At 36.8% G+C, this 26718-nt stretch overlaps 1 protein-coding gene across 1 annotated transcript in view; it reads right to left on the bottom strand.

The window, feature by feature from the left end:
* The window catches only part of AKT3 (AKT serine/threonine kinase 3), a gene marked incomplete at its 5' end in the record, with an annotated part of 108891 nt that overhangs the window by 57461 nt on the left and 24712 nt on the right, over nt 1–26718 (bottom strand). Inside the window, 2 exons of the mRNA XM_017847768.1 lie at nt 17906–17974; nt 19641–19706. Coding sequence (XP_017703257.1) covers nt 17906–17974; nt 19641–19706 — 135 coding nt within the window. The remainder of the gene's footprint in view (nt 1–17905; nt 17975–19640; nt 19707–26718) is intronic.

Raw genomic sequence — 26718 nt, 5'->3', positions numbered from 1 at the left:
CAGTTACCTATTTTTTAAAAATAAGTAAAAGTAATACACTTTTAAAAAACAATGAAAAGTATTAATACATAAAATACATAAAGAAGTAACACAGTCATGTACTATCACGATCAAGTATTATGTACATAACTGCATGTGCTATATTTCTATACAACTGGCAGGACAGGTTTGATTACACCAGCATCACCAAAACATGTGAGTCATGCACTGCTGTATGACTTACAACATTTACATCACTAGGCAATATGAATTTTTCAGCTACATTATAATCTTATGGGATTGTCATACATATGGCCCACTGTTGACAAACACTTGTTATATAGCATGTGACACATAAATAGGAGAAAGATGTGTGACCTGGGGTATACAAACATTTCTTGGACAGTACACAAAATAGTGAAAACCATAAAAGGCAAGACTTGATCGATGAGACATCAAAATTAAAACCTTCTGTTCCTCAAAAGACATCACTGAGAAAACGAAAAGGCAAGCTACACTCTGGAAGAAACCATTTGTAATACAAATATTTGGCAAACTATTTGTAACCAGAATATCCAAAGAACTCTTATAATTCGGTAAGAAGATGCACAACCGCAACAGGTGAAATATTTGAATAGATGGGTCACAAAAGTATATGCAAATGGCAAAAAGTATGAGTAAAGACATTTACTATCATTAGTCGTAAGATAAATGCAATTTAAAACCACAATACCATACTTCTACATACTCGCTAGAATTACTAAAATGAAAAACATTGACCATAGCAAGCACTGGTGAGGATGCAGAACACCTAAAACTCTCATTACACTAATGCTAAGAATGTAAAATGACACAACAGTTTTAAATTTTTGTAAAATGTAAGCATATGCTTACCATAAACCCAACAATCATACTCTTCAGTATTAATTAAAGAGAAAAGACACAGGCCTATCAGCTTTATTCATATTAGGCAATGAATGGAATTAATCCAAATGTACATCACCAGTAGGAGAGATTAACAAATGGTGGTATAGCTGTGCAAAGGATAATGACTTCATAATAAAAGAAATAAATGAGAAATGCAACAAAGTTAATAATCTCAAAAACATTACGCAGAATGAAAGAAGCAGATACAAGAGAGTATATATTGTATGAGTTCATTTCTGTGACATTTTTTCAAAGATGAATCAAATCTTTAGTGTCTGAAAGCAGATCAATGGTTACCTAGGGCCATGTGTGGATGTACTCTGGGTACAGGAAAGACTGACTGCAAAGAGGCATGGCAGAACATTTTGAGGCAATGAGAATGTTCTATATTTTTATTGTGATGGGGGCTACATGCATATATATGTTTTCAGAAGTAATCTAATCATATACTTAAAATGAGTTCATTTCATTATATGTAAATTATACTTAAGTTGACTAAAAAATGAAAACAACCTAGATGTTCAATGATTTGATAAGGTTTTAATAAATTAAAGCACATCTAAATAATTAGTAGGCAACAAGTATATATTTTAAAATGATAAAACTGAAAATATTTATACAGTATAAAAAGAAGAAATATATTAACATGGTATTAGCAATTATTTCTAGATGGTAAGATGTACAGTGGTTTTCATCTTCTGTTTTATGCCTCAAAAATTACTTGTAACTACTTAGTATCCATTCCCCAGAATACTATGCTTTTTTTTTTTTTTTTTTTTTTTTGGTAACAGGGTCTCACTCTGTTGCCAAGGCTGAAGTGCAGTGGCATAATGATGGCTCACTGCAGCCTCAACCTCTTGGGCTCAATCTTTCTACCTCAGTCTCTCGAGCAGCTGGGAGCACAGGCACTGGCTACCACACCGGGCTAATTTTTAACTATTTTGGTAGATACAGGGTCTCCCTATGTTGCTCAGGCTGGTCTTGAACTCTTGGGTTCAAGTGATCCTCCTGCCTTGGCCTCCCAAAGGGCTGGGCATGAGCCACTGGGCCTGGCCTATGCCCTTCTTAAATGCAGAGATCATCTGTCTTTCTCATATAGTATACTAAGCACATAGCACAGTGCTTGCCCTCGAGGACAGCAGCATTCAATAAGTACTTTTTTGACAGAATTAAAATAATCTTTTTGACTTTTTGAAGTTCTCTGTAATGAACGTACATTATCACTTTTGTAATAGAAAAAAATTATTCAAAGATTTCAAATAAATGTACTAATAATTAATGCACTGACTTATGCTTATTATAAATTTAATACTCTATTTTTTTCTTGGCAAAGGCATAGAAAAATGAGAAAATTGTAACAGTACACTATATCTTTGCATCTTCAGCACCATGCCTAGTATATGACACATTATATTCTTCAGAAATATGTATTGCAAAAACTAAAATTCAGAAATACTTCTCAAAAAATTATAAGAAAATCATCCTTAAGGTTTTGAGGTAAAATATTTTCATCAGAAGTATTAAAAAACATATATAATAGTTGAATAATCTTGTCTTTGTTCAAAAAGGAAATGAGTTATTTGCTGCTAAAATAGGGAGCTTATCTTTCTCAAGTTAAGTTCCTTTATAAAGGCAAAGACTACATAGTTTTTTTTTTATTGTTAAGCTTAGCCATGCTATAGGAATACAGTAAAGTAAATGCATTAACTCAAACTACTAAATATAGAAGCGTATTTCATCATTCTATTAGGAAGAAATTTTCTCCACAACTCTCCCTCATAATAGCCTAACAGGAACTGCACTAGAGTGCAGCTGAACTCCCACGATTTAGAAGTGGACAGGTATTCAACCCATTCTTGCAAAAAGATGACTGCATGTATAGCCATGCGCTAAAGTCTCATTCTCAACAGGCTTTTCTCATCAGGGCACAGGAAGTTCCTTCCCACATACCCTTCAAATGTCAATCTAATACTAATACCTCAAAGAGATAACTGAATTTATAGTAGGTTCTCCATTATTCTCTCTCATACTACAGAACTCTGTTGCCATTGTATTTATTGGGTTTATTTTGTTTTATTATTTTATAGTATGCATCTCCTTCTAGAAATCATGACTGTTTTATTCATCTTAGCGAACTCTATGACTCAGACACAGTAAGCATTTAATACATACTTTTGAATGAATGAACTAACCTTACTTGGAGAACATATCTGTCCTTCAAGATTTAGTTCAAATGTACCTTTCCTCCTAAAATCTCCTGTATAGGAGAACATTTGTGGGGATGTTCATTATTTTTATTGTGGTGATGATTTCAAGGGTCAAAAGTTATCAAACTGTACACTTTATGAGAAAATTATTTATAATTTGTTATTACACTCAGTAAAACTGTTCTAAAGAAAGGGAGACATCTCAAGAGAAAATGTAGATTTTTTCACACAAACAAAAACTAACAAAAGTTATGGCTATCAGACCTGCACTACAAAAACAAATGCTAAAGGAAGCTTTTATGCAAAAGGAAAATGTAGTAGATGAAAATGTACACCTACACAAAGGAAAACAGAGCGCTTAAAATGACTACTTTATGAATATAAAACATTTTTTTGTATTACAAATTATTTTAAAGATAATTGCTTAAAGCAAAAGCAGTGTATTGTAAAGGTTAAAAAATACATAGAAGTAAAATGTCTGAAAACAGCCACACAAAAGAAGGCAGGGAAACAGATGTATGCCTTTTAAGGTTCAGATAGAAGGTAAGAAAATAGACGTATGCTATTATAAGGTTCTTACAGTACAAGTAAAGTGACAGCATATTGTTTGAAAGTCTACTGTGATGAGAAAAGATACATATTCTGAACCCTAAAGCTACCACCATAAGAACAGAAAAGGCAGAGCTAATCAAACTAAGAATATTTAAACTCATCGAATTACGAATAGAAATTCTTCAACTTAATATAAAAAGCATCTACGAAAACTCTACAGCTAACATCATGGTTAATGGTGACAGTATGAATGCTTTTGCCCTAAAATTAAGTATAAAGCAAGGATATTTGCTCTCATCCTGCTCTTTAATACTGTTCTAAAGGTCCTGGATAGCTTAATAAGGTAAGGAAATGTACGCATATTAGAAAATAAGAGTAAAACTGTCTTTGTTCTCACCTGACATGATCATCTACATAGAGAAATCCAATATATTTAAACAAAAGACTACTAAAACTAATATTAGAATGGCTAACAAGTAAATATCAACTGTATGTCTATATATTAGCAAGAATCAATTACAAGTTGAAATTTTTAACAATGACTGATAAACCGTTTATAACATAAAACATAAAATAATTATAAAGTATCCCTAAGGATAAATTTTAAAACTTTCAAGACCTGTACACTAAAACTACATAATAATGTTGAAAGAAATTAAAGACTTAAATAATGGAAAAACATATGCCATATTTATGAATCAGAAGACAATACTGTGAAACTGTCAATTCTCCCCAAATTGATCAACAGATTTAACACAATCACAATTAAAATGCTGTAGGCTTTTATGTAGAATTCAACAAGCTTATTCTATAATTTATGTGGAAATGCAAAGGAAATTGGATAGCAAAACCAATTTTAAAAAAGAATAACAAAATTGAAAGATTCTAGCTGCCTGATTGTAACACTTATTCTAAAGTAAGTGTGTGGCATAGTGAAGACAGTGTGGTATAGGTTTCAGGATAAATATATAGACCAATACAACAGAATGCAGAGTCCAGAAATCAACCCACACATATATGATTGATTTTTGACAAGGGTACCCAATCATTCAATGGGAGAAAGACAGTCTTTTCAACAAATATGCTGGAACAATTAGAGATCACTTTGCAAGAAACAAATGAAACATGACCCTTATATAGCAGTATACATTAAAATTAACTTGAAGTGGACCACAGACCTAAATGCAAGTGTTAAAACTATTAACACTTCTAGAAAAAAGCATAAAAGAAAATCTCCCCGTCCTGCCGCCACCCAACAGGTCTAGCTTTGACTTTAGAAAAAAATCTTAACAAACTTGAGTTAGAAAAAGATGTTTTAAAAATAAAATGTATAAATCATACGAGAAAATAACAAATTGTGTTTCCTCTAATTTAAAGGTCTGCCCTTCATACTGGTTGGAAAGCCTATCAGTGATTTTCAGAGTGAGAGTGATGGGAGAGCATTGACAATAAAGAGACATGCAAGGCTCTGTTGTGGTAGAAACATTCTAGATCATGATTGTGGTGATGGGAAACTGCTTTATACAGCTGTCAAAACTCACTAAATTGTACAGTCAAAATTGATTAATTTTACTGAATGCAAACTATGCATTAAAATGCTGATTACAATAGATTACAACAAAAATATATTTTGGAAAATTCCCCACTATGAAAAGACAAACTATAAAATGGGAGAAAATATTTATAAAACATATATATGATGAAGCACTTATATGAAATAAAGAAATCTGACAACTCAATATTAAGACAACAACCTAGTTTTTAAAATAGACAAAAGATTTTAACAGATACTTCAAAAAAGATGATGTTTAAATGGCAAATCAGAACAAGAAAATAAGTTCAATACCATCAGTTATTTGAAAAATTCAAATTGAAGCTACAAAATACCACTATACATCCACCAGAACGAGTAAAATTTTAAAAGACTATCATGCCAAGTGTGGTGATGTTGTCAAGTAACATCCTGGGAATGCAAAATGGTACAGCTGATTTTGAAAAGAGTCTGCAGTTTTTAATGAAGTTGATCATAACAAATGACACAGAAATTGCATTTCTATGTATTTACCCAAGAAGATTAAAAATACATATTCACACAGATTTGTACTGGAATATTCACGAGCTTTTATTCTAATAGTCCCAAACTGCAAAGAACCCAAACATCTATCCAGTGGCAACTACATAAACATACGACTGTATATCATACAATGGAGCAAAGCCATAAAAAGAAACAAACTACTGATACATGGAACAGTATCTATAAATTTTAAAAGTATTATGCTAAGTGAAAAATGGAGAACACAAAAGCCTATGGTTTTAGATTATAATTTTTCATATTTAAATACTGTTTTGTGTCACTGTTCTGTTTTTCCTCCTCAAGGATTCCAATTATACATATGTAGCTTCTTCTGTTTTCCCTCCCTTGAAATACCCACTCTGTGGTAAGCCAGCCTTTGTATAAGAAGTCTGACTACCCTGAAATGGCCATGCTCTGCCATAATCACATGGAAAGGAATCATGTAAATAGATAGATGCCTGGTAGGCCCCTGCAGTTTCAGCCACTTGATCTGAGATTTTAGATTTGTAAGCAAGCATGTTACATGTTCAGGCTTGTCACGTCTCCTAAGAACTATATTCAATGCATTCAATTACATTTAATGCAGTGAGATACTGGTTTAACAATTCATTCTTTTAAAATGTCTTTGGAATTATAAAATTATATATTAAAAATGCTTCCCAACTTTATATTGCCCTAATTTAGATGCTAATGTAAATATTGTAATGCATCCTTCTTGACTTGGGAATTTTGAAAAAGCATTGCATGAAAGACAGGATTCTGATATAACCTACATAATATATTAATAACTAAAATAGTTGGCAAAGAAATTAGCTTGTCAGACACCTGACAATAAAGATGTTTATATACCTAAAAACTACGTAAAATTTTAAAAATCATCACTATGAATATGAAATGATAATTAAATTAATTTTAAAATCAGCCAGATCACACCTCCGTAAATTAGTAAGGAGAACTGGTGCTTTTGTCTTATGTGAATTTAAAATGAGATAATTTTGGTTCACTGATAACAAAATGGCAGCCAAATGAGAAATCTGAATAACCATGAGAATCTCAAGAAAGGCATGAAACTGAAAGCCACATTGCAAAAAAATCAAATACACATTTTCAAAGAAATTAATCTAGAGTTTACAACAAACTAAGTATGGACAAAAATAGTAGCACACAACTGAAACTGTTGGCCTCATTACAACCTACATAAAGAAAATAGAGGAATGTGAAGAATTTATCAGATGAATAGCATTTCTACACAATGATTTTCCTTTACTCCCCTAATGAATCTTTAACTTCAGGAAATTTCAGACTTGAGAGAGACCTGCAGAGGTCCAACAAATAAGCCTGAAATAAATGAAGCTATGAGTAAGATTTTGGAAACAAGTCCTAAGTAGAGACTTCCTAAACCAAAGGAAACAAAAACAGCTCCTTAGTCAATTTTGTCTACTTTATTCTCCCAGGATATTTTTCTGTTTCCCATGTAAATTTAGTAACATTTAAGGAATAAAAAGAGAGCTGCTTGGATATATTAGCAGTATGATTGGTCATATTACTAGATAGATCTTACAATCAGTTCTACAAATGCCCCCACCGAAATTGCACTGAACTCACTCTTACAACCTTGTTCTACTGGGCTCCAAACCAGCCCTTGTATATTCTGTACCACAGCCAAGGTGCATACCTTGTACCAACCCAGAAAAGGAAGAATCCCTGGTAGTCTCCCGAGGAACTATTAGATGTCAAATCCAATGAACAATTCTCAGTTATCATTGTACAGGATTTAATATACTCTGTTGTACCTAATCTCTCCTTAACTTCTAAGGCTTCTCTTGTCTGGCTCCACCTGCCCAGGATCCTCCTTAGGCTTCTCTCTGCATCTGCACCTCCAGACTAAAGTCTCACTGCATCTACAGCTGTGTCCATAGCGTGTCTTACTCTGGCATGTCCAGGCACCATTCTTGGCCACTGATGTTCTAACTGTACATACTTTCCTCACATTGGATATTTCCTCACTTCCTGGGTTTTAGCATTGCTCATGATGCCTACTTGTATCTCTGACTTAACTCTCCCCACTCCTTGGTTGCCACACTAGGTGCTTCAAATATAGCAGGATCTGCATAACTCATTCTTCTTCCTGCATTCTCTATTTTTATAAATACTCCAGTATCCACAATTCCCCAAGCAGCAAACAGGAAATCGTATGATACTTCTCTGTGTATTTATTCATTAAATCCTGGTGATTCTAACACCTAAATATTACTAGAATTTGATTCCTTCTAACACTGCCTCAATTAATAACTTTATCTTTTATTTTTTATTTATTTATTTTTTTTTCTGAGATGGAGTTTTGCTCCTGTTGCCCAGGCTGGAGTGCAATGGCACAATCTGGGCTCATCGCAACCTCCGCCTCCCAGGTTCAAGCAATTCTCCTGCCTCAGCCTCCTGAGTAGCTGGGATTACAGGCATGCACCACCAGGCCTGGCTAATTTTGTATTTTTAGTCGAGACGGGGTTTCTCCATGTTGGTCAGGCTGGTCTCGAACTCCTGACCTCAGGTGATCCACCCACCTCCGCCTCCCAAAGTGCTGGGATTACAGGCATGAACCACCGCGTCCGACGACCTTATCATTTTTATAATTGAATTACTGAAAACCTTCTAACTACAGCAGCCTCCCAAGTATTTTCCTTGCTTCCACTTTTGTCCTCTCTACTTCAAGCTTTATACTGCTAAGTATTCTTTCTAAACATTTCCCCAAAGAAATTCTTCCATGATGCTCCACTGCCTTCATCTACATGACTGGAGAGTGAAGATCTGTCTTAATGTGATTCTGACTACCTGTGCAGACTCTCTGGCTTTCCTCTGCAGAACTCTATGCATTTTCCATACTGTGCTGTATTCAGGGAGTGGGGGAATCTGTCTGCTCCTGTGTACTCTACACATGCCATTTTACCTGTGTAGGAATGCTCTCCTTCCCAACCTTAGTGCTATAACGTGTAGTTATTCTTACGTCTTAGCTTAGCAACCACTTTTTAAGAAGAGTTTCCTACTCTGGCACCCTTTGCCTTCCTTTCCTCTGCTCCTTGAGATTCATTAAAGTGCTCATTTTCTCCATGCACAGTAACCAGTATTATCAGAGCAATCATGTCACTGTAGTGTATACAAGTATTTTCTCATCTATCTCCCCAGTTAGTCACTCATCAAAGGAAAATACTAGGTTCTCCTTACTTATGAATCTTTGAGGTCTAGCCCACAGAAGTTGATCATTAAATATTTAATAGATGAATGAACTATAATGTACTAGATTATAAAGTTAATCATAAAGTATCAAAAATAATCAAATCATTCCCAAACATTCCTTAGAATGGTATTACACTGGAGACCGACATACTGTCATCTCTTGACATAGGTAAACCCAGGATGTTTTTCTGTCTTTGGTACAAGAATATAGTCTTTTTTCTTTTCTTTTGAGACAGAGTCTCACTCTGTTGCCCACACTGGAGTGCGGTAACACAACCATGGCTCCCTATAACCCTGAGTTCCTGGGCTCAAGTGAACTTCCCACCTCAGCTTTCCTGATTAATTTACTAGGACTATAGGCACACATCACCATGCATGGCTTTTTTTTTTTTTGACAAGGGATCTCACTATGTTGGCCAGGCTGGTCTCAAACTCCTGGCCTCAAGGAATCCTCCTGTCTCAGCTGCCCAAAGCACCAGAATTACAGGCATGAGCCACCAGGCCTGGCCAGAATATAGTTTCTCTAAATGAACACCTGCAGTTACAATGCACTCAATGACATTTTATGAAAGCTTTGTATTTTAAAACACCAGAGTTTATATTGCATGAAGCTCTATGCATGGAAAGCAGGAAGTAACAAGGAGTAAAGAATAGCAAATTTATATCTCTCATCCTAAGGTCATTCTGTAAATACACTCATCGAGAAGAAGAGCAGAATAATCACATCATTTAAATCAACTTGTCTATCTCAGCTATACCTTATTGAGCCCACTTCTTTGAATTCACATAAATTACATGCAACTATGATGAAATTCCATTGTACCAATACGACCGTAAGAAGTTAAGGTTGATTTTTCACAGCCAACAATTCTCTCACAATTCACTTCCATCAAGAAGTTTTAGTGCTCTAAATACAGTCATGCATCACTGAACAACTGGAATATGGCCTGAGAAATTTGCTGGTAGGCAATGATATGGTTTGGCTGTGTCCCCACCTAAATCTCATCTTGAACTGCAGTTTCCATAATCCCCATGTGTTGTGGGAGGGACCCAGTGGAAGGTAATTGAATCACAGAACTGGTTACCTCCATGCTGTTCTGCTGACAGTGAGTGAGTTCTGATGAAATCTGATGGTTTTATAAGGGGCTTTTCCACCTTTGCTCAGCACTTCTCTCTCCTGCTCCCATGTGAAGAAGGACATGTTAGCTTCCTCTTCCACCACGATTGTGGGTTTCCTAAGGCCTCTCCAGCCCTGCAGAACTGAGTCAATTAAACTTCTTTCCTTTATAAATTACCCAGTCTCGGGCAGTTCACAGCAGCATGAGAACAGAGAACAGACTAATACAGTATGTTGGTACCATGGAGAGTGTGGTGCTGCTGTAAAGATACCCAAAAATGTAAAAGCAGCTTACTAACCAGGTAACAGGCAAGGCTGGAACAGTCTGGAGGGCTCAAAAGAAGATAGAAGAATGTGAGAAAGTTTGGAACTTCCTAGAGACTTGTTGAATAGCTTTGACCAAAATGCTGACAGTGATATGGACAATGAAGTCCAGGCTGAGGTGGTCTCAGATGGAGACGAGGAACTTACTGGTAAGTGGAGTAAAGGTGACTCTTGCTATGCTTTACCAAAGAGAATGGTGGCATTTTGCCCCTGCCCTAGAGATCTGTGGAACTTTGAACTTGAAGGAAATGATTTGGGGTATCTGGCGGAAGAAATTTCTAAGTGGCAAAGCATTGAAGAGAATGCAGAGAAGTAAAGTTTGGAAAATTTGCAGCTTGACAATACAATAGAAAAGAAAAACCCATTTTGGGGGTTGAAATTCAAGCTCACTGCAAAAGTTTACATAAGTAACAAGGAGCCAGATGTTAATCACCAAGACAAAGGGGAAAATGTCTTCAGGGCATTTCAGAGACCTTTGCAGCAGCCCCTCCCATCATAGGCTCAGAGGCCTAGGAGGGAAAAATAGTTTTGTGGGCCAGGGCCAAGGCCCAAAAGTAGGGCCCCCCTACTGCACTGTCCCATGTGCAGCCTTGGGACATGGTGCCCTGCATCCCAACTGCTTCAGTCCCAACTGTGGCTAAAAGGGGCCAATGTACAGCTCAGGCCATTACTTCAGAGGGTGCAAGCCCCAAGCATTGGCAGCTTCCATGTGGTGTTGGTCCTGCTGGTGTGCAGAAGACAAGAATTAAGGTTTGGGAACCTCCACCTAGATTTCAGAGGATGTGTGGAAACAACTGGATGACCAGTCTGCTGCAGGGGCAGAGTCCTCATGGAGAACCTCTGCTAGGGCACTACAGAAAGGAAATGTGGTGTTGGGGCCCCTACACAAAGTCCCCACTGGGCTCCTGCCTAGTGGAGCTCTGAGAAGAGGGCCACTGTCCTCCACACCCCAGAACGGTCATCTACTGACAGCTTGTACCATGCACCTGGAAAAGCCACAGACACTCAACACCAGCCCATGAAAGTAGCTGGGAGGAGGGCTGTACCCTGTGAAGCCACAGGGGTGGTGCTGCTCAAGGTCACAGGAGCCCACCTCCTGTATCAGCATGATCTGGATGTGAGACATGGAGTTAAAGGAGATTATTTTGGAATTTCAAGGTTTAATGACTGCCCTGTTGGATTTGACTTGCATGGGACCTGTAGCTCCTTTGTTCTGGCCAATTTCTCCGATCTGGAATGGGTGTATTTACCCAATGCCTGTACCCCCATGGTAACTAGGAAGTAACTAACTTGCTTTTGACTTTACAGGCTCATAGTCAGAAGAGACTTGCCTTGTCTCAGATGAGACTTTGAACTTGGACTTCTGGGATATTGATGAAATGAATTAAGACTTTAAGGGGCTGTTGGAAAGGCATGATTGTGTTTTGAAATGTGAGGATATAAGATTTGGGAGGGGCCAGGAGCAGAATGATATAGGTTGGCTGTGTCCCCACTCAAATCTCATCTTGAATTGTAGCTCCCATAATCCCCATGTCATGGGAGGGCCCTGGCAGGAGGTAATTTAATCATGGAGGTGGTTACCACTACACTATTCCTATGATAGTGAGAGAGTTCTCACAAGATTTAATGGTTTTATAAGGAGCTTTTCCCCCTTTGCTCAGCACCTCTTCCTGTCACCATGTAAAGGAGGACATGTTTGCTTCCCCTTCGGCCATGATTATAAGTTTCCTGAGGACTCCCCAGCCCTGCGGACCTTTGAGTCAATTAAACCTCTTTCCTTTATAAATTACCCAGTCTGGGGCAGATTTTTTTGTAGTATGAGAACTAATACAGGCAATTTCATCATTGTGTGAATATCATAGAGTGACTTACACAAACCTAGATGACATATCCTACTACATACCTGGGCTATATGGTATTATAGCCTATGGCTCCTAGGCTACAAACCTGTGCATATTTGTCTTATGGGACTACCACTGTGCTGTCCATCACTGACTGCAACATTGCTACGTGGCATGTGACTAATATTGACAAACACATAAAAATCACAAGCATAATCAAGAGCATGCTAAATCCCTAACTCAAATTATAATTCAAGGTAAACTTTCTTGAGCATAGACTAAAGCAGCTCATCTTAGGGCAAAAACTTGATATAAAAGATTTGAGTGTGCTGCCATTTGGGTATTTTGAACCTACCAGAGCTTGCTTACAAAAGGCCAATATTCTCAGGCTCAAGTCCTTAGATGCCACACAGATACTATCCCACTGGCTAAGTCGTGGTATTTGTGTGGATTGTGCTAGTGTGAAGTGTTTATGTGTGCTTATTGTTTCCCTTACTTTAATCCTCTCTATTTCAATCCTATTTCAAAAATACAACTACTATGTTTAATACTCTTTCTATAGCAACTAAGTTATCTGCATTTTTTTTTTTTTTTTTTTTTGAGACAGAGTCTTGCTCTGTCACCCAGGCTGGAGTGCAGTGGCGTGATCTTGGCTCACTGTACCCTCTGCCTCCTGGGTTCAAGCAATTCTCCTGCCTCAGCCTCCCAAGGAGCTGGGATTACAAGCACCCACCACCACACCCGACTAATTTTTTGTATTTTTAGTAGAGATGGGGTTTCATCATGTTGGCCAGGCTGGTCTCGAACTCCTGACCACTCCTGATCTGCCCACCTCAGCCTCCCAAAGTGTTGGGATTACAGGCGTGAGCCACCAGGCCTGGTCGTTTTCTGCATTTTTATAAGGCATCCCTGGGCAGAACAAATGGCAAGGTGAACCCAAAGCAAAACCAAAATTAAAAAAGTTGCCACAAGGATAAACACATTAAGCATAGATTTCCTCCCCAGCCATGATAAATCAAGAATTGAAATAACCCTACTATACTCCAAGAACTAAATAACTATTTTAAAATACATCTAATAATCTAAAAAAATAAAAGATTGTGAGGTTAAATACACACAATTCTATTTCCTACTAAAGTTATTAAATATAAATAATTTTTCATTTTCTCTGTCTCTCTCTCTCTCTCTCTCTCTGTGTACCAACACTGTAATTACCTATGCATGTTAAAACTATATACCACATACAGGGAGGCTGAGGTGGGCACTTGAGGCCAGGAGTTCAAGACTAGCCTGGCCAACATGGCCAAACCCCATCTCTACTAAAAATACAAAAATCAGCCAGGTGTGGTGGCACACACCTATAATCCCAGCTACCCAGGAGACTGAGGCATGGGGATCGCTTGAGCCCAGGAGGCAGAAGTTGCAGTGAGCCGAGATCGCACCACTGTACTCCAGACTGGGTGATGGAGTGAGACCCTAGAGAATCAGTTCACTTGCTTCAAAATATTAAATAATATAGTACTTATCTATAGCCCAATGCAAAAGAGAAATTCTGAAGGAAAAAAAAGATATGCTGAACAAGAAAAATAATGTAGGAGTACTAATGCTAAAGAAAATCATCTGGCTAATCTGAAAATCTGCTTTTAGTGTAAAATTTTTTCAATAATCATCAATTAATTCATCTCAAAGTACTCTGGGTTTAGAAAAGAAGTGCAGATGCCAGGTAGTGCCCTCTAGGAAGCTTTCCTTCATTCCATCAAAGTCCCACAATCTATCTATTATGATAGAAGTGATAATTATTTCACACTCAGTATTATTTTTGTACCCTATCTTTCTCCAGTAGATTATAAAGTCTTTCAGGGCAAGATCTATGTTTAATTCAGATTTCTATGCCCTAGATATCTACCAGAGTGCCTTCCACAAAGACTTAATATATATGTATTTTATAAATACAAAGATATCCTCTCCTAAATTTACACTTTCAGCTTTTTTAACAAAACAAACTGTATACTACCTCACTTTCTATTTTTCTTCCTAATCCTCAGTAGTTCCTATTGTACCACTTTTAGCTAACTTCTCTTATCCCTAATCCCTGAGGGAATGTTCATCCATTTGTTCACTTATTCATTCAAATAATCCAATGAATATTTGTCAAGCACCGACTATGTACAAGTAGTGAATAAGATGCTAGAGTTATACTGTGAACACACCTCTTAGGAAGTTAACACTTTGGTGGGAAAGATAGACAAGTAAATAGGTAATTGTAAAACAATGTGAAAACTGTTACTATAGACATGAATACATAATACTGCTTAAAAAATAGAGACACTTAAGAGTGTTTTTCCAAGTTTTTGTCTGTGGACTGTTTTATCTGTCTTATTGTTTCCCTTGGTCATCCATTCATCCCTCCATTTGTCTGTCTACTTTCAACTATTAGATAATACGTATATGTGGCACAAAACACAAAAGATACAGAAAAATACAAAACAGAAAAGTCTTCCTCCATCTTATCCCCAGCCACTCAGTAGATTTTCCCAAAGACAAGCACTAATATCCAGTGAATAATTTCAGAGATATTCGATGCATAGACAAACATATATACACATGTTCACAATCTAATTTTAATACAACAGAAGTATGCTTTATACTCTGTCTGCACCTAGTTTTTTTTTAACTTCTATAAATGCCCATAGTGAGCTGTCTCATCATTCTTTTAGATGGATATAGAGATTCCACTGCATGAATATAACTTTATTTAAGCAGACTCCTTACTGAATGCTCATTTAAAGTACTACAATGCTGCAATGAGTATATTTATCTATATATCATTCTGTAGTGCATCTGTATGTCTGCAGGACAAATTCATAGAAATGAAATTGCTGAGTCCAAGTATAAGCGCATTTTAAATTTTGATAGATACTGACATAGAGGTTTCATCAATTTCATTTCCACCTCCATAACTTAAATCATAATCTTTAAGGGAATGGCTGCCAAAACTGCATCCACAGTTCTGACTATTCACTCTCCATCATAGTTCCACATACATATTACTTTAAAAGCTTAGGAAAAACTTTTTCAAAACCAAATTTATAAGGTTAACATGTTCGTAACTGCACTGTATCTCCTAAGGCTCCCAAATTCCAACCAAAAATCACTTTTCATTGTACCTTTTTGTTTCTACCAAGATCTAATTAATTGGTCATTAAGATGTAACAATATGGCCAGGTCCGATGGCTCACGTCTGTAATCCTAGCCCTGTGAAAGGCTGAGGTGGGTGCATCACTTGAGGCCAACAGTTCAAGACCAGCCTAGGCAACATGGCAAAACCCTATCTCTACAAAAAAATACAGAAATTAGCCAGGCATGTTGATGCATGCCGTAGTCCCAGCTACACAGAAGGCTGTGATGGGAGGATTGCTTAAGCTTAGGAGGTGGAAGTTGCAGTGAGCAGAGATGGCACCACTGCAATCTAGTCTGAATGACAGAGAGAGACCCCATCTCAAAAAAAAAAAGATGCCCCAATCCTACAGGTTCACAACATCCATTTTCTTCACATTTTCTCAGACATCTTACTGCAAGGGCCCAGTTCTGTATGCTTGGGTTATTATTATTTAATTATCTTGTCCTATCACCCACCAGTGATTCTCCCCATCCCATCTTCTCTGCCTGAAACAACTTCTCGATTCAGTTCCCTGGGTGAAATCTCATTAAACCTACCCTAAGTGCTAGATCATCCACAAAGCATTTTCTTTTACGACTTTATTAGAACTTAAGTCTTTCACTACATTCTAATTTGTAATACACTAAGGAAATTTACATACTCCTTCACAGCAAGGATAACATCTTAACACATTTTCATAAACCCATACTGCCTAGGCACTCAAAATGTGTTTACCAAATTAACGAATTAAGTTTTGGGTTTTAATTTTTTTTATTATTTTTATTTTGAGACAAGGTATTGCTCTGTCACCCAGGCTGGAGTGCAGTGGCATGATCACGGCTCACTGCAGCCTAAACCTCCCAGGCTCAAGTGATCCTCCCGCCTCAGCTCCTGAGTAGCTGGGAGTACAGCAGCTGGGAGTGTGCCAATACGTCCAGGTAATTTTTTAATTTTTTGTAGAGACAGGCTCCCACGAAGTTGCCCAGGCTGGTCTCAAACTCCTCTGCTCAAGTGATCCACCTGCCTCAGCCTCCCCAAGTGCTGGGATTACAAGTCTGAGCCACTATGCAAGCCCTGAGTGAATGAAGTTTTGCAACAAACAAATTCCTGCAAATCAGATAATTCTACAGGAAAAAAAATTCCCTAAAGGATATTTAATTATTTATTTTGGAAAATAAAAATATTTTAAGTTCATGAGACACAGACCTTATTTAACAATTAAATTTATTTCAGAAAGTCCACAATAAAATATTTCCAGTTAGCCTTTCCAGTAAATTTACTTTTCCCTCACATTGACTGTGATCAAAACCAAGGAAGAGAAAGGAAAAGAAATAAAGGAATGACTGAAATGTGCTAATAAAAATTACAAAATTTATCTCCAAAATTGTAAGATATTGTCAGTCTCTTAAATATTGTCATGGTAGGCTGGGCGCAGTGGCTTATACCTGTAATCCCAGCACTTTGGGAGGCTAAGGCAGACGGATCATGAGGTCAGGAGATCAAGACCATCCTGGCCAACACGGTGAAACCCCATCTCTACCAAAAATATAAAAATTAGCGGGGCGTGGCGGTGCGCCCCTGTAGTCTCAGCTATTCGGGGGGCTGAGGCAGGAGAATCGCTTGAACCCGGGAGGCAAAGGTGATAGTAAGCTTAGATTGCACTGCTGCACTCCAGCCTGGCAACAGAGCGAAACTCTGTCTCAAAAAAAAAAAAAAGCCTGTAATCCCAGCACTTTGAGAGGCCGAGGCGGGCGGATCACGAGGTCAGGAGATCGAGACCATCCTAGCTAACACGGTGAAACCCCGTCTCTACTAACAAATACAAAAAATTAGCCAGGCGTGGCAGTGGGCACCTGCAGTCCCAGCTACTCGGGAGGCTGAGGCAGGAGAATGGCGTGAACCCAGGAGACAGAGCTTGCAGTGAGCCGAGATCGCACCACTGCACTCCAGCCTGGGCGACAGAGCGAGACTACGGCTCAAAAAAATATTTAAAAATATTAAAAATAGTATATTATTTAAATAGAATATAGTCCATAGTACTCTAACTGACTATAAAGAAGAAGAGAAAACTCAGCCATAATGTGCCCATGGAACTATTGTTCCAATAATGAGTTTAGAATATGGGTAAAATAACTTTTCACAATGTTCGCAGCCTACTTGAAAAGAAACTTTGTAAAACATAATAAATCCTATATTTCTGGTTTTCAAAATCTAATAACATGGTTTCAAAAATCATACTTCTGTTAAAACTTTTTACATTTAAAAACACAGGAAAAAGAATATTATGCTTTCCAACATATAAATGTAGTTACATAAAAACAATCATTACATCTCATCAGAAATAATTTCCTCCCACCCATTCAATAGTATTAAGAGCTACACAAATTCCTATCAAGAAATGGAGAACTGCTATATTAAACTTGCATTTTAAGTAATGTTTTTAAAATAATGAAAATACTACCATGCAAATACTGGATTTACTTCATGACTCACCTCTCCCCCATTAACATATTCCATCACAAAACACAAACGGTCTTTTGTCTGGAAGGAATATTTCAAGGACTTGAAATAAAAAAAAAAGAAAAAATGTTATATTATAATCCTGTATTCTTATAATAATAATTGTACTAAAAATAGAACACTTAGAAATAGTAAGCATGACTGATGAAAAGAATTGTAATTGTTTCTTAAGAGTTTATTTACCACTTAAAAGTGCTTAAGAGTTTATGAGAAACATAAAACAAATGTTTAGTTCACAATAGGTATTATTACAAGAAAAATTAAAATTAAAATTTCAAGTAAAAGTAAACTTAATTTCAACAAGCACTTCTCAATCTAATGTGCCACTGATTTGAAGCTGCATTAGTACTCGAGGTGCTCATCCATGCAACCTCACAGTGTGGCCAACAAATTGCGCTAGTTGAAGCTCCTTAGGAATCTAGCTACAGTTGTTAAACTCAGGTTTCTAATACAATGACAACATCACTTTTTGCATATTGACTGCATAACAGAACCCAACCCAACAGAGTTGGTTTATATAATTTTGTAGGTTATATATAGGTTATTAAAAAAATACCAAAAGGCTATCTTATTATACTAGACAATAAATACACCAAAAAAGGTAGCAAAGTAAGCCTAGGTATCTACTGACAGCTCTGAAAATGTCTATTTCAGATATTCCAAATAGTGCAAAGGGTTCCACTTTTGAAAGTCTAGCTATTATTTTTAATCTCAATATAGTTCATTGGAACGAGGAAAATACAGAAACTACCAATTATCCCTATATTACAAGGAATCTAAGAACAGAACTAAAAAATCCAGTTTCTTTCAAAACAACTACATTGTAGGCATATCATATAATCACAGTTTATTCTCTGTCTCGTGAAAAAAACGTAGCATGGCTTATCCCCCTCTAATGTATTTAGCATTCCCATATTTCTTAAAGTACTCTATCCCTCAAAGAAGTCTCATTGCTATAAAATATTTTCAATAAACATTTCTGCCTTTCATATTTGAAGAAATACTTCTGATCATTAAAATATTTATCAGAAGCCAATAAAACAAACATAAAATCTTGACACTTAAGAAATTTTAAAAATCTGTCATCTCCTCAATAGTCTCCTTAAAACGCCAGAGGTAATCTATTAATTCTATGGTTTGTTTTGTTTTAACGGCAAGAGATTCATGGGAGAAAAAAAATTCTCAAAAAAAGTAATAAATGCATAATGGGAAGAATTATCAATGCATACATACTGTAAAAATCCATACATTCTAATAAGTTATAGGAAATTTGACTATGGTCTTTTCTTTTCTTTTTTTTTTTTGGAGACGGAGTCTCGCTCTGTCGCCCGGCCTGGAGTGCAGTGGCCGGATCTCAGCTCACTGCAAGCTCCGCCTCCCGGGTTCCCGCTATTCTCCTGCCTCAGCCTCCCGAGTAGCTGGGACTACAGGCGCCCGCCACCTCGCCCGGCTAGTTTTTTGTATTTTTTAGTAGAGACGGGGTTTCACCGTGTTAGCCAGGATGGTCTCGAACTCCTGACCTCGTGATTCGCCCGTCTCGGCCTCCCAAAGTGCTGGGATTACAGGCTTGAGCCACCGCGCCCGGCCGACTATGGTCTTTCCACAAAGAAAATGGGTATCTAAATGAATAGTATTTTTCACAATTTAATTTCTAACACAAAATTCCTTAAATTTCAAATGTTATAACATCTGTCCTCTAGTCACTTACTGTTAAAAAGGGATGTCTAGTGTTCTTTAATACTCTGCTTTCAGTTAGAGTGTGTGCCACTTCATCCTACAAAAGAAAAAAAGCAAACCTTCAATATATGTTTTGAGCACTGATAATAATAATTTCACTATTTCTCTAAAACTGTAAGCGGTTAAGCCCAGAGATTGAAAAGGATTTTAAAACACAGTGGCATGCCTCCTTTACCACTCAGCATTCTCTCCACCAAAATACAAAAAAACTCAAATTAATGATTTAATTCATATGGCTGTATAAGTTCATATAAATTCAATCATACTTAATCAAAGTATATCAAGAATGATATAAAAATCAGCCAGAAAATTATCAGGGAGGATATATCAACTAATATTTCAGCATGAGGTAATTTAATATCTCCATGTTTATAATCCATTTTATTCAGGGGGATGAAAGGATATATTTCACAATAAATATAGAATCTAAAAGTCTCCTACTTTAAAGAAATTAGTTCTTAGAACACAGAATACACAAGCAATGTTTAGTTCTAAATTATACATTTTAGAAATAGAAAGGAACAGAGTATAAAAATATATACCTTTCTGCTTGTGGCTTTTTGCTTTTTTAGTTTGTTGTTTAGAGACAAGTTTTTGCTCTGTTGCCCAGGATGGAGTACACTGGTACAATCATAGCTCACTGTAACCGTGAACTCCTGGACTCAAGCATTCCTCCTGCCTCAGCCTCCTGAGTAGCTGGGATTACAGATGTGAGGCGCCATGCCTAGCCTTATGCACTTCCTTGTTTATTTTTTTAGAGATAGGGTCTTGCTATGTTGCCCAGGCTGAGCTCAAATTCCTGAGGATCAAGGAATCCTCCAGCTTCAGACTCCCAAGTACCTGAGGCTACAGGATTTTTTTCCTTTGGTTGCGGTGGGGCGGGTGTTACACATTTTTTTTTTTATTTCAATAGTTTTTTGGGAAACAGGTGGTGTTTGGTGATATGAATAAGTTCTTTAGTGGTGATTTCTGAGATTTCGGTGCACCCATCACCTGAGAAGCATACACTGTACCCAATGTGTAGTCTTTTATCCCTCACCCTGCTTCCATCCTTTCCCCCAACTCCCCAAAGTCCACTGTATCTTTCTTATGCTTTTTCGTCCTCATAGCTTAGCTCCAGAGAATACAGGTTTAATGTGCTTCTTTAAAAAATAAAATAAAATAAAATAAAGGCTCACAATCCTCCTACTGTAGGTGATCATTTTAAAATATAAGTATATTTCAAACCAAAAATAAACTAAGAATGTTTTCCCCAACTTTGGGCATAATCTCATATTGCTATCAAAAGCAAACTAGTGTTTTCTCCAACATATGGAGAACTGGAGTTAATGTTTCATATTTTAGAAGTAACACTATCTTAAAGAAGAAACGAAAGGAAGATAACTGCTGAAGCTAACAGAGCATCTCTCTTCTTCAATTCTGGCAAGATCTTAAAGCCCTTGCTGAATCAATTTCTTAACACTATCAGAAAATCAAAATTAGATATAAGAAAGACATGAAAAGTAAAACATCAGGACACTGCATTATATTTGTTACCGTTATAAAAATATTTGACCTTAAACTCAAAAGATAATAACTAGATTAATCAAAGAAGCTAAGATCCTACAACCATTCCCAGAAGGTCAGATCAATTGTGTCTGAACAGAAAGTATAATTAACAACAAGTGAAGGAAAGCATAAACATCAAATCATCTCAGTCTTAGTTGTTTTATAGGAGTCTGTTTTAAGTGCTCAATTTGAAAGCCATTGTCATATTGTACTATAGTCCCTAAGTTAATTAGAATAGCAAACACTGCAAAACAAAATAAATCAGAAGCAGAAATGACACCAGAACTTACTGATTTCCATATGTACTGTGCCCAACATAATGGTAAGCATACAGCAGATACTTAATAAATGTCTATTGAACTGAATTGTGTATCATAGGAAAGAATTCCAAGATGTCAAGTGTGCAAGAGTTCATTCATTCATTCATCCAGCCAGCCATCCAGTCATCCACCCAACTCCTTCAACACATATGCAACAAGTATCTTCTGGGTATTCATCTGCATATCAGAGACAGGACACTGAAAAAACAGACAAAATTCTCTGCTCTCATGGACCTTTAATTCTACCTACCTGGTGACCAGTGTAACGGGAAAAACCAGAGAAGGGGATACTACTGTCAGTGATCACAGAGGGAGTATGAAATACACGATTAAGCATTATACAAGTGGCTATTTTGTGATATACTGAACTAAGTCCATTCACTTAAAAAAAAAAACTGCTGATGTGCACTCACTAATTGCTAAGAATAGTGCTGGTATAAAGTAACTTAATAAAAAAGATAAGATTCCATTGCTCATGGAGTTCACAGGCTAGTGGAAAACACAAGCAAGTAAATTATCCAACTTAAACAATTACTCCTTCTGATAAGTGGTATTAAGGAAAAAGTGGAGGTTATCCACTATTGTCAACGGAGCTGTAAGGGAAAACCAATGCTACTGGAAGAGTGTAAGTTGGATATTGTGATGGTGTGGGACATGGAGAAAGTGATGGGGTGTGGTTAACATAATGTTTGTAAAAGTCTATTCATGTTCTTCTAAGAAGGATCAATTAGGAAAGTATTACAGTACCCCAAGAGAGAAGTGAGGATGGCTTGGACTACTATGGTGGCAGCAGGAACAAGAAAAAGGGGATAGTTTTGAGATATCAAGTTAACAGTAATAATATAAAAGTTACATGCCTCCAACATGAGAGTGAATCATAGAAATTTGTATAGGCAGTTCAGAAAGAAATTCACAGAAGATAACATTTACCTGTTATGGTTTAAGATGTTAAGTGATCTGGGTCAATAAATTAGGAAAAGACTAAGGAAAAGTATGTATGAAATTTATTCGGAAGTAGAAAAGATATTCTAGTGCCTTGAAAAATGTCAGTGGGGTATTACATTATATTTTGTTAAAACAGGCTTATCACACATAATAGTTATTTCTCTAAATCACTTAGTAAGTTTCATGAGGGAAGACTTTTTTATCCCCTAAATTTGTAATCTGACCACATGCAAGGAACCAAGTAAAGATGTATGGAGGCAAAAGCAAAAACAGTATTTCTTTGTTATGAGAATGGAACTGGAATGAACACCATGTACATATCAAAATGTATTTTCTAACATATTTTATAGCTGATCAGATTCGAATTTCTTCCCATTAATGCATATTTAATGGTACTGTATTTCACATACTAATTAGTTTCTGCTATGAAGATAAGGTATGCGCAAGCTAAAAAGTAAACACAGATGCCAATAATTTTAATTACAGTTAAAAGCAACATGTCAAAACAAAAGTTAAAATAATGGTAGTGAAACAGTGACTAAAACAATGTGATGCCTTTCAAAATATCCATTTGTTGATCATAATTATAAAGAGTTCTATCAATGCTTGGGTATGCAATATATTTTTTTTTCATGGGAAAAGTTTTGAAATTACAAATTTACTAATATTCCATGTAAAAATTAAAATATGAACTTTTAAATCTAATTTTCTTTCATGGAAAGAAGCATTAGGGGAAATGGGATTTTATTTCTTGAGGCAGAGGAATAGTCTTCCTTTTAATATTTATTTTCCTGATCCTCTCCAATTTATCATTCACCCTCTACTACACATGATCTAAAGTTCTCCTTTAATCTGACCCTCTCAATGTTTTGTGGTAGTTAGGTTATTTGAGGGAATGAGGTGTAGGAGATGGCAAAGAAGAGGAGAAAAAGAAAATTTCTACTCTTAATTATCAAGAACACCACGAGTGTCATCTCCTTTAATCCCTGAACCAACTGATTCCACATCTAAGTTCAACATTAAAGGTCATTTCCACTTCAAAAAACTGCCTTCCATCTTCAGACAACCTACTATTTACTTCACTAGGTACTCTGCTCACATTATTTTCTCCCAAATTGACCACAAATCTAGATGAAATCAAGACACATTCTGTCTAAACCATTTCCTTCATCCACCCAGAGCTACACGTGAGACCTAGAGGAAGACAGGAATCAGGTGGGAGAAACAGGAGGAAGATAGTAGAGAAGTGTTACTTTGGCACATATTTTTTGATACATAATAGTTGTATACATTTTGGGGTTGTTTTATGTTGTTTTGACACATTCCACATGTGTAATGACCAAATCAGGCGTAATGGGGATATTCATCACCTCAAACCTTTAACTTTTCTTTATGCTGGAGACATTCAAATTCTTCTCTTCCAGCTATTTTTAAATACACAGTAGATGGTTGTTAACTATAGTCACCCTACTGAACTATCTAACACTAGGTCTTATTAGAACTATACTTCTGTATCTATTAATCAACTTCATCTCCCCATCCCTGTACCATTCCCAGCCTCTAGGAACAACCAATCTACTTCTACTTTGATGCAATCCCATTTTTTAGCTCCCACATAAGAACAAGAATGTGCATGCAATACTTGTCTTTCTGTGCCTGGCTTATTTAACATAATGGGTTCCATTTCCATCAATGTTGCTGCAAGTGACATGATTTCATTCTTTTTATGGCTAAATAATATTCCACTCTGTATGTTTATCACATTTATCCTTTCAGTCATTGATGGGCACTTAGGTTGATCACATATTTTGGCTGTGGTGAATAGTGCTGCAATAAACCTAAGGGTGGAGATGTCTCCTCGATACCATGATTTCGTTTTGGATATATATATGGTAGTTCTATTTTTAGTTTTTGAGGAACTTTCATATGGTTTTCTATAGTTGCTATACTGATTTACATTCCCACCAACAGCATAGGAGAGTTCATTTTAGCATCTGTGATTTTTTTTTTTTTTTTTTTTGATAAAAGTCATTGTAACTGGGGTGAGATGATGATACGGTCAGGTCCCCACCCAAGTCTCATTTTGAATTGTAATCTCCATAATCCCTAAATGTCGAGGGAGAGACTTTCTGGGAGGTGACTGGATCAGAGGGGCAGTGTACCCCATGCTGTTCTTGTGATAGTGAGTGAATTCTCAGGAGATCTGATGGTGTTATAAGTGTCTGACAGTTTCTCCTTCACACACTCGCTCTTTCTTCACCTGACACCACATAAGACATGCCTCTTCCCCCTTCCACCATGACTGTACGTTTCCTGAGGCCTCCCCAGCCACGCAGAACTGTGAGTCAATTAAACCTCTTTTCTTTACAAACTACCCAGTCTTGGGCAGTTCTTTATAGCAGTGTGAGAATGAACTAATACAGATGATATCACATTGTGGTTTTGATTTGCATTTCCCTGATGATGTGACACACTTTTACAAATTAAACTACAATGATTATCAGTGATTATTATTTACTTTTCCACTGTCTCAACAAGCCATATGTTAGCAACCTATACTTTTTTTTCCCCACCAGAGGAGAGATGTCACACTTATCAAGCTCTAAATTTTGGATTCTAACTTTTGTTTCTTGAAAACTTGAGCACTGGCCCAGATAATGACTTCTAACACTTCTTCCATTCTCCAACTGTCAGACTGTTTTCTGTTCCTTGATTTCTATTCCTTTTTTTGAAGATTTCTCACCTTGATGGAGAAGATGAAAGCACCATTGTTCTTTGTTAACTACAAACATTATTGCACCTTTCTCGAGCATTGTGTTTGATACTTTGTTCTCGATGCTTCTGTTCCAAATATTCCTTAGATGGAGGGCTACATGAACTCCTTTGACTTCCATCATGATATAATCACTTTGGACTCCAGTCTTTCTTCTGCCTCTCATTCGCAGTATTGGGACAAGTTCATCTCTACCCTCTTAACTCTGTATTTCACATCTAAAGATAAATTTACACAAACATATTGACTAACACTATTGGAATCTCCCGCCAATCTCAGTTGAATCTTCTGAGGCCTCTTTCACCCATTGCTACTTAGGTCATTTTTCATTTTCTCAGGATGGTTGTTTCAAATATTTCCCAGGCCTTCTCCCTTGCCTGGTATGTATACTTAAATGTACACACTAACCCTTACCTAGTCAAGCTACTAAGCTAAGACTAGAACCCAGGTCTGTGCTGACTTCTAAGCACAGAGGCTTTTCATTCATTTGTCTCTCTTTATCTCAACCTCACTCGTTCACACTTTCAAAATGCAATCTTACTTCCTACTGAGAAGAGAAGCCATAAACATAACATTTAACACATTTGATTCCTCCTTCCTCCTGAAAACATGTTCTTCTCTTGGGTGCCAGGACATCCTAATCTCTTCATTTTCCTCCTCCTCAGTGACTGTCTTTCCTCAGTCTCAATTGCTGCTTCCTTTGCTCTGAAACCCTTATTCTGTAAGCATCTCCAGGGCTCAGTCCTCAGAACTCTCTTCACTGGGTACACTCTTCCTTTGGTGAACTCATTCAGACTATGGCTCTAATACAGGATATATGCTGACAGACTACCAAATTTATACCTCAAATTTAGACTTCTTTCCTAAACTCAAGAAATGCCTATTTGGCATGGATGTATAATCAATGACATAAACTGGAGTATCTAACAAAAACAGCAAATATGACATGTCTAAAACCTAATTCCAAATCTCCCTTTGAAAAGTTTCTCCTGCAATCAACTTCATTGTAGTGAATGGCAACACCGTGCTTTCAGTTGCTTAGACCAAACATCTTAACAATGATCTCCAACTCCTTTTTTTTTCCGCCCATACTCTACATTCAATCTGTCAGGCAATCCTGTTGGTTCTTCATCAAAATACACCCAAGATCTCATTATCGTCACTACCTCCACTGCTACTACCCTAGTACAAGCCACTATCATCAATTATCTAGATTATTGCTGTAATTAGCAAACTATCTGCTTCCAATCCACAGTCTATTGTCAACACCGCAGCCAAAGTGATACTGAAAACTAGGTTGTGTAACTACACAGCATAAAAATTTCCAAAGGCTTCCCACTTCATTCACAGTAAAAGCCAATATCCTTACAAACAATCCTACACCATTCTTGTTCCACACCATGCTAGACTCCTAGCTATTCAAAGAATGTGTTAGAATGTGCTAAGTAAGCTCCCTCCTCAGG

Source organism: Rhinopithecus bieti, unplaced genomic scaffold, assembly GCF_001698545.2.
Source record: "Rhinopithecus bieti isolate Rb0 unplaced genomic scaffold, ASM169854v2 scaffold_28016, whole genome shotgun sequence".
NCBI classification, from domain to species: domain Eukaryota; kingdom Metazoa; phylum Chordata; class Mammalia; order Primates; family Cercopithecidae; genus Rhinopithecus; species Rhinopithecus bieti.
The sequence above is the reverse complement of the archived record's forward strand: the minus strand, read 5'-3'. Positions and strand labels throughout refer to the sequence as shown.